Below are 10110 nucleotides of genomic sequence, written 5' to 3'. Positions count from 1 at the left end.
GTACTTCCCTCCCCAGGTGCAGTCTGTCAAATCACATGAGCATTAAGATGATTTTCCAAAGCAAACGCCACAACTCAGAACATTCTTTATTAAAGATTTGAAACCCACTGGAGGCCTAAAACAGCGTAGCCCCAGACATAGTCTCACAGTTTCACAGTGGGACAGGAAGGGATGCTGAGGGTCATGCTGCAGATAGGAAAAGTGTTAAAAAGCTGAACATGTTGGAGGGAAGGTCATGGCTTTTGCAAATATTATAAAGATTTGTCCATAGGCCCCTGCTTCTAGAAGATCCAGGGATGTCTTGCATGGTGCTTGATACCCTGTGATGGGTGTGGTTAACATGGTGGAGTCTGAGATAAGAAGTGGAAGACTTGAATACAAGCACGAGCAGTTCCCACACAAGCAGCCCTTTATGTTGGAAATTACAGCTCTTGATGCTCAGCAGACGTGGCATCCTTACCGTCTTAAAAACGCTGCAGACAAAAAGATTTTGACAGAGGAGGAGTGTAGAAGCCAGCTGTTATGTTTTAAGACAAAGGTTGTCTCAGTTCTCTCCTCCCTTGGACTGAAAAACAAAGGGAGATTCTGGTTGGGAAGCTGCAGTTTCAGATGATTTCCTTCCTTCATGATACCAAAGATTCTTCTTTTGTCAGAGTTAGGTCATTTCAATCGAGTCCTTGACTGTCCATGATGCAACTGTTTCAGAAGATATAGTTGGAAACTTCAAAGGATTTTATGCATTGTGTTGGATTAGAGTAAGAGCATTGTGTATGAATATGCCTTGAATGCACTTCCCCAGTCCATTTTGTCTTTTTGCTAAATGAACTCTCAGCTGACCGACCTTTTCAAACTAACTTGATTGCTTTAGTGTGTGACTGGCTTACTCACAAATCCTGATGTTTGATCTCAGTGATCAACTCCTATCTGAAATGTTCAGCTCCTAAAGGATTTGTTGTGGACAGATCAGATAATCTCTGTTCAGTTAACTTGAGTTTCAACCAAATTATAAATTTCATCTGCGATTAACAAAGTATGTTTAAATTTTTTTTTTAAAGACGATCATATGTTACCTCAGAAATCTTTAAACAGCAGGCTCATATGATATTTGAAATGTCCAGACAGCTACATTTCTTGTCCTTGGGATTGTACTTGGTCTCGATAAGATTCATAAGCTCTGTAAGGTTAAAATGATTGCTCCTTTGGGATCAGGCCGACTACACTGATAAGCTTTTTGAAATTTATGATCTTTAAGTTTCTAGTGGAGCAATCCACCTAAAGATTTGTGTAGTTAACTTTGCACACATCACTTGCATTGATATTTGAATTCACATTCAATAAAACATGAGAATTTGTCAAAATGTTGGATTTGCGTATTTTTTCTTTAACAAGCGTTCAGTAATTTTGAGGGTTTATATATTATCTGTATCTATGTTAATAGTATTTATTCTTTTTGTTTGTACAGAAGTTAATCTCTCAGCTTAGTTATTAATTACATCATCACATATAACTGTATCAGACTATTCTGTATTAACAATAATATCCAGCACATTCTCAACCACTGCTATTCCATTATAATGTCAGCTCTCTCGCTGTATTTTACTTCTTGTTTTTAATCAAAATAAGTATTTTCATCATTGGAGGGATGGTGGATTTCTGTTTGTACAGCAAATGATAATGACTCAATGTTGCTTATAGCATATGGGCAGATATGAACTGAAAAAGTAAGTGTAAAATGAAGAAAAAGTAATTGTAAAGTTTGACATTCACTGGTTGAATTAGATGATGTAAAAGTGAGCGTAGGCCTGCCGTGACGTCCTCAGTGCTGGGTGCAGTCACGTAAATCCTTTTCACTAAGCGAGAAGCTAATACACAGAACCAGAATAGGGACACATACAGCCACATCATATTTTGTCCAGTACAATCCACAAAGCTTTACATGTTGAACCCATGTTTCCCCTCCACATTTCTGGCCCAGCCAGTGTCACACAGAGATGGGTGCAGAATCCAATTAGTCCCCCTCACTCCAGGCCAAACGTGCTGGTTTCCTCCACAGCGATCAACAGTTTATCATATAGGATGGTGTAGGAGGGGTAGGGAGGCAGGTCGAGTCGGTTGAAACAGGTGTGAGCCCTTAAACAGGAAGACAGATAAGTGAGAGTCAATTTCAAGGATTTTGTATGATGATTTTATCTCTAAAACACACTGTTCTTTTTTGCTATTAATAATTCAGAAACAAGTAAGTTCTAACTTATTGTTAGACGTTGTAAACAAGGCTCTAAAGTTGGGAAGCAGTATAAAACGTAAATAAAAAATGACTGATGAAAAACCCCATCGAGTTATATTTAAGCAGCAGATAAACAACACATAAGATTATGAAACTGAGACATTTTATTATTTGGTGGAAAATGTAAGATGATAATGATTGTGATGGCAGCAACACATCTGTAAAAAGTAGTTCCAGAGGGGATGCTCTATGGAGCATCTTGTTCTCTTTTAACCTCTTTTTCTAAAACTGTTCCATATCATTAGACCCAATTGGTCTCAACTCAACTCAACTCATCTTTATTTATAGAGCACTTTAAAAGCAATCAAGATTTGCTAAAGTGCTGCACACACAAACACACAACCACATAAAATAGGACAATTTAAAATGCGTAGAATCAGTGAATTAAAAAAAAAAATAAAACAGCACGAGCACAAAAAAATCAAAATAACCAGCCTCTCAAACTGATTTAAAAGCCAAAGGGAAAATATGTGTTTTAAGAAAGGATTTAAAAGCTGGCAATCAGGGTGGTCTGTCTGATGTTCAAAGGCAGCTCATTCCAAATCTTAGGAGCAACAACGGAAAAAGCACAGTCACCGCTCGACTTCTTTGTCTTAGAGACAATTAACATGAGTTGATCTGCTAACCGAAGAGAACAGGAAGGAACATACGGACGAAGCAAGTTAGCCAGATGGGGGGAGCAAGGCCATAAAGACATTTGAAAACATAAAGAAGGATTTTAAAATCAATTCTAAAATGAACTGGGAGCCAATGAAGTGAAGACAAAACTGGAGTGATGTGCTCTCATTTTTTTTAGTACCAGTTAAGAGTCGATCAGCAGCATTTTGAACCAACTGAAGGCGAGTCAGTCACGACTGGCTGAGACCAACATGAAGTGCGTTACAATAGTCTAAACGGGTTGTGATAACAGCATGGATTAAAATCTCAAAATGGCACAAAGAAGTTTAACTTTCGCTAATTGTCTCAAGTGAAAAAAGCTGGACTTCACAACCAATTTGACCTGCACATCAAATTCAAGGTCACTGTCAATTTTCACACCTAGGTTTGTTACTGTCTGAGTCAGATAGGGACTTAAAGAACCCAGATCAATAGGGGCTCTGGAGACATCACTAGGTTGGAAAAATATGACCTCTGTCTTTTTATCATTTAGGGGCAAAAAAATTAAAGACATCCAAGTCTTGATTTCAGCAATGCACTGCAGTAGCTGGTTCGCAGAGTACGCATTTTTCTTCTTCTCAAATGGGATATAAATCTGGCTGCCGTCAGCATAAAAACGAAACGAAATGGCATGTTTTCGGAGAATAGAGCCAAGAGGAAGTAGATACAGGTAGAAAAGAAGAGGACCAAGTATATAGCCATGAGGTACTCCAAACTGTTGGACCTCTGTTGAACTTTTGGTATCATGCAAGTAGGAAAAAAAATCTGAAACATTCTCCAAAATGCTCCTTTTCTACCCAGTCATGTTACTCATAAGCTTCCTGAGATGTGATATTAAGTTAAAAGGCCAGAATATGTTTTTTCCTTACCCTCAGAAACTCTATGAAATGTGTACTTTTTTTTAAACTCTTTCATTAAACCAAGAAACTTTTGATTTCTTATATCGTCCAGAAATTCTGCATAACTGTCTTTGATTAGTCATTTTACCTTTCAATTTAAGAGAGACTCATTTTCATCAGCCGCATTCAGAAATTCTGTCAGCAGGTGGTGTTGATGGGCTGAAGATGTGCTGAGAAAACTGCCATGTTTATCACTTTACACATGACATCAGGAGATTCTTCTTACAGTGTAGAGAAGAGAATGTATCAGGAGTGTGAAGTACAGTATAGGTGACCAGCTTTTGCAAGAGCAACAGCTCCCTTCGTTTTAAGAATACATCTTCTTTGTGGTGGAAGATGTATTTTTCCAAAATTGTATCCAAACCTCTTCTGAAATGGTCATGGTAGTTTCTTTCTTTCATTGCTATCTGACATATCTGTCTGTTAAGATCTTGCACAAGCATAGAGCTTTGGAAAAGTTAGCCTATTATGCCATTTGTGCTTTTAGAGGAATAAGCATCCAAAAATATCTGTGCAATCCCTGAGTTTACAAGCAGATTAAAACTCCTTTTCCACATAAAACATCTCATAGGTCTGAGCAGTGGCGGCTGGACAAAAAATGGTGCTAGGGCGCTGCCCGACCACTCACTACACCAAAAGAAAATCCATCCATCTTCTACCGCTTATCCAGGAGCAGCAGCCTAAGCAGGAAAGCCCAGACTTCCCTCTCTCCAGCCACATTTGCCAACTGTGTGTGTGTGTGTGGGGGGGTGGGGGGGGGAATCCCAAGGCGTTCCCAGGCCAGCCGAGAGACATAATCCCTCCAGCATGTCCTGGGTCTCCTACATGCGAGCCCTGCATCCCCACGTGCTCATGCACCATCACACTCCCCTATACACACACCTACCCTTCCCAACACATGTACTATCACACTACCCCATACCGACACCCCTAACCCTGTGCCTATGCCCCACAACACTACCCATACACACCACTACCCCCCACATGCACATCACCCCGTTCCCTCATACACATCCCCCTACACCCCAACGTACTCATGCACCATCACACTCCCCTGCCCCCCCACACACTCATGTACTATCACACTCCCCCAAACTCACACCCTTGCACATAAACCACAACATTCCCACAACATTCCCACATGGACCCCTTCTTTACATCCACTTGAACCACCACGCTCCCCCATACACACACCCCTATACCCCCCCCCATACACATTTGTCTTGGTCCTAGGACCACTACCAATCACCAGGGCACGGACCTGCCACCCACCGCAGCGGCAGATCTAGGTCAGCCTACCCACCCCCCCGGTGAAAGCCGACCCTCCACCAGGAGGAAATACCCACTGACCCAGCCGCTGCCAATGGCCTCACCCCACCGCCGTGAGGCAACACCAACTGCTGACCCACCCAAGGCCCCTCGCCAGGACTGGAAACCCACCCATCCCAGCAATGAAGCAGCCAAGATCCTCAGGGGGCCACCAAAGCCCTGAACCATCCCCAACCCCGAATGGGACGAGGTCACAAGGAAGGGAGGGCCTTGGTATATCAAGTCAGTGCAGTACCTCTTGATTCATAGTCTAAAAAGAAAAGTGTTCCTTTACATGGCCACTAGATGGCACTCTAAGACCAAAATTAAAAGAAACTCCATTCTTTTCAGTCTGTGGTGCTTTTCAGTTGACCAACAGGTCAATGGCAAAAAATTAACGCTACTGCAAGTGTGCTGCTAAGTCTGCTAGTGTTTACGTCTTTTGTAGTGGTTTAATGAAAGGGCTGTGGCTCAAAAGATCACAGATTCAAACCCTGATACTGCATCATATAAAATAACAGCACGTGTTCTCCCAATGGTTACATTTATGCACAGAAAACCATGGTTTCAAGGTTCTACATCTGTTGTGCTACTTCACCCATTTAAATATTATAAGCTCCAACTCATTCTATGTGCTTTTGCACTATTAATAACTATCTTTATCTTTTACAGCAGTTTAGTTCAACTTTTCCTTTTTTCTGAATGGCTGAAAGCCCTTCAAATCAAATGCAGATTGGACACTGAAAAAAATTCAGCTAAACTATTGTTCAGTTTTTGCATAATAAACTGGAAATTGCTTCAACTGTTTCAACAAAGTTCAGAGCTCTGCACCAGTTTCTTTTACACTTCATCAGATTGGAAAGAATACTGCACCTCTGCGAGCTGATGGAATGTGCTTCCACTAATTTCAGTGATATCTTGAGCTTTTTTGCATGTACATCAGTAATTATTGTATTGTATTCTACAGTCATTTAGCAGACGCTATATCCAAAATGACTTACATACAATGAAAATTTCGATAATCTGGCGTTTGTATGCACGCCAATGCAAAAATGCCTCGACAGCGCCCCCTAGAAACGCCAAAGATGGCCTCTAGAATGGGATCAAAAAAGTTTAGTTTGACGGAGGACAACGAAATTCGGTATACATGTCTATCACCTCAAGACATGTAGAAAAGTCAATGAAACGCCTGTTGTCATGGCAACCGGCTGTCCACCATCTTGGCATTTACGATCGGAACCAAAATTAAAATAATTCATGTTTGGTAGGTCCTTCACGCATTGTAATATGTATTGTGGGGGGGGCGCATTTTGGGGGGGCACCTAGGGGCCCGATAGTCTACTTTGAGCTAGGGCTACGAAATTCGGTACACATGTATAAGTAACCAAGACAAGCAAAAAAACTCAATTAACCACCTGTTACCATGGCAACAGGGTGTCCGCCACCTTGGCGTTTGTGCCCTTTTTATCACTTTAAGCGCATCGTATTTGAACGAAGTAGTCTGAGGCAATTCAAGCTATTGCCTCCACATTCGCCATGGAGCTTCGTGACAAGATGGGGACCAAAAGTTATTCAAATCTTTTTGATAGGAGAAAACGTGTTACCGTGGCAACCCATGGAAAAAAGCGTTCTCGCCATGAAACTCGGTTTGCTTATATCTTTGCAGAAATGCATCCGATCGGAACCAAAATTCCAATAATTCATATTTGGTAGGTCCTTCACGCATTGTAATATGTATTGTGGGGGGGGCACATTTTGGGGGGGCTCCTAGGGGTCCAATCGTCTACTTTGAGCTAGGGCTACAAAATTCGGCACACATATGTATCAACCCTAGACAAGCAAAAAACTCAATTAACCACCTGTTACCATGGCAACGGTGTGTCCGCCATCTTGAAAAAAATCCTCCTCGCCATGAAACACGGTTCACTCATATCTTCGCAGAAATAGATCCGATTGGAACCAAAATTCCAATAATTCATATTTGGTAGGTCCTTAACGCATTGTAATAGGTATTGTGTGGGGGGGGCACATTTTGGGGGGGACTCCTAGGGGCGCCGATCGTCTACTTTGAACTAGGGCTACGAAATTCGGCACACATCTGTATCAACCCTAGACAAGCATAAAACTCAATTAAGCACCTGTTACCATGGCAACGGTGTGTCCGCCATCTTGAAAAATATCCTCCTCGCCATGAAACACGGTTTACTCATATCTTCGCAGAAATAGATCCGATCTGCACCAACGTGGAAATCATTCATTTTTGGTAGGTCCTTAACATATTTTAATAAGTATTGTGGGGGAGGCACATTTTGGGGGGGGGGGGGGGGGGGGGGGGGGGGGGCCCTAGGGGCCCGATCGTCTACTTTGACGTAGGGCTACGAAATTCGGTACACATGTGTAACAACCCAAGGCTAGTGAAAAAGTGCATTGACCACCTGTTACCATGGCAACGGGGTGTCCGCCATCTTGGCGTTTATGCCCATTTAGCACTGTATGTGCATTGTTTTTTAACAAACTAGTTTTGGATTCATGCCTTTTACTTCACATCCACCCGGAAGCTTTGTGGCGAGTTCGGGTGGAGGTTTCGGCATGAGGCGAGGACCCGATGGATGCCGCTTGCGGCTTTAATTCTTATTGTTTTACTTTGTGCTTGTTTGTCCCGCCCTGGAAATCAATTGATGCAAGTGAGTTCCCAGACTCTATGCTGGTAGAGCAAGAGAGTCTGGCTTGCTAGGCTAACAGCTCATAGCCTTAACTGTAACTCGAAGGACAGCAAGCTGGCACAGGGCTGTGTGAGCGACCCGGTGAGGGGGCCTCTCCTCCAAACACATACATCATCTGTTGCATATGCAAAATTCCCAGCCAGGATAAAGCAGAGTCCTTTAGCACTCCAGCCCAGGGTAATTCTTATACTACTGTATGCAGTCTAATTTCACTAACAGAGAGCGCACCTTATTTTTTATTTATTTTTTTAAATTCTTTTTACTTGTCTCTAAACCAAGTGCATACACGTAACATAGCTGCATCATGACTGCCTGTGTTAGTCTGATTCAGTCTAAAATCAGCTGAATATATGCGGATATATTTATAAAGTTAGAATTAACTTAACTATGGCTAGCTTAGCATGTAGCTTAGCTTCTTCTACGTTTATTCTATATGCTATATTGTAATATTTCCTTACTACTTTGCAAAACATCATAAATGATGATGATTTTCAGCGTGAGGAAGAATTTGTTGTGTAACAGTTACCGGTTCTCTTGGAGCTAAAATACTGGATGTTATCACACAACTTGTAAATAAAGTTTGAACCTGTTGAACGGTGGAGATGTAGTGGTTTTGATGTGTTTAGGGGTGGGAGGGGTGAGGAGTTTTGTTCATTACTACCACCCTGTGGTGGTTTGTGGAGGTAGTGGTTTTGTGGGTTTGCTCATTACTGCTACCTAGTTTTGGAAAATAATTGCCTTGAAATCTTAGATACTATGAGTGTGTCTCAATTTTTTTGTGCACTGGAATGTAGTGCGTAGTGCGCACTTTCTTCTGGAGTGCGCACTATGGTGGGTAAGTGCTGCCCCAAATGGAACACTGGACGTAGTGCATTAACCGGTGGTGACGAACTTGCATTTGACCACAATTCTTCTGCCGGCAGAAGTAAAACGAAGCGCTAAATTATGAGAATGAATTTGCTACTCGTCATGAAACTACATCGCATTAAAGGTGACGAAGGATCCTCCTCCGATTGGCTGAACATGAGTTGGTCCGTATATTTATTTATTTATTTTAACGCGTATGACCCGCCTGCATACGTGCCCAGAGTGCGTGGCTATTGCCAACCCCACTTCATTATTGGCTTATTGTGTCAGGGACAGTTCATCCCACTAAGTTCTGTTTGGGAAGTTGTCATAAATTAAATAATCCAGCAAACACACGTCATGTATGCTATCATATATTATGGCCTACAGTGATCTATCTCAGTTGTTAACTATATAAAGCAACATCAGACTGTCATGTGTCTTTGCATGTCTCCCACATACTTATTAGTATCATTAAGTGCAAATCAAAACACTAATAAAACAGCTTTTAAATATGCAAAGATATTTTCAGTATAAAAATGTCTTTTACATGAAACACATGTGTTTTAACTGGTGTTTACTCTGATGCTGTGCACATCTGGCAACAGGAAAGGGATTATAAATGATAATGTAGGGAATGTAATGCTGTAAAGAAGATGCTCAGACACAGAGATGCAGCAAAGTTGTTCTAGAAACATTTTATTGAATCCTTTATTGACTCTCCTCCTGCTTGTAGCGGTCCATCTTCCTCATGACACTCCTCAGGCAGCCTGTCTGAATCCACCTGCAAGCTCACTTCAACTGCTGCCTGTCAGAAGCCAGGTGTGTGTGGAGAGGACTTTCAGGATCCTAGAGACCAGGTGGAGGTCCGTCTTTCAGGACCCTAGAGACCAGGTGGAGGTCCGTCTTTCAGGATCCTAGAGACCAGGTGGAGGTCCGTCTTTCAGGATCCTAGAGACCAGGTGGAGGTCCGTCTTTCAGGATCCTAGAGACCAGGTGGAGGTCCGTCTTTCAGGATCCTAGAGACCAGGTGGAGGTCCGTCTTTCAGGATCCTAGAGACCAGGTGGAGGTCCGTCTTTCAGGATCCTAGAGACCAGGTGGAGGTCCGTCTTTCAGGACCCTAGAGACCAGGTGGAGGTCCGTCTTTCAGGACCCTAGAGACCAGGTGGAGGTCCGTCTTTCAGGATCCTAGAGACCAGGTGGAGGTCCGTCTTTCAGGATCCTAGAGACCAGGTGGAGGTCCGTCTTTCAGGATCCTAGAGACCAGGTGGAGGTCCGTCTTTCAGGATCCTAAAGACCAGGTGGAGGTCCGTCTTTCAGGATCCTAGAGACCAGGTGGAGGTCCGTCTTTCAGGACCCTAGAGACCAGGTGGAGGTCCGTCTTTCAGGATC

At 42.6% G+C, this 10110-nt stretch overlaps 1 protein-coding gene across 1 annotated transcript in view; it reads right to left on the bottom strand.

Moving 5' to 3' along the window:
* Positions 1-2018: 2018 nt before the first annotated feature.
* hecw1a (HECT, C2 and WW domain containing E3 ubiquitin protein ligase 1a) overlaps positions 2019-10110 on the bottom strand; it is a gene marked incomplete at both ends in the record, with an annotated part of 140341 nt that continues 132249 nt past the window's right edge. Inside the window, one exon of the mRNA XM_079259525.1 lies at positions 2019-2130. Within this exon, the coding sequence (XP_079115651.1) occupies positions 2019-2130 (112 nt within the window). The remainder of the gene's footprint in view (positions 2131-10110) is intronic.

This window comes from Telmatherina bonti (assembly GCF_933228915.1).
Source record: "Telmatherina bonti genome assembly, chromosome: 20".
Lineage (NCBI taxonomy): Eukaryota > Metazoa > Chordata > Actinopteri > Atheriniformes > Telmatherinidae > Telmatherina > Telmatherina bonti.
The sequence above is the reverse complement of the archived record's forward strand: the minus strand, read 5'-3'. Positions and strand labels throughout refer to the sequence as shown.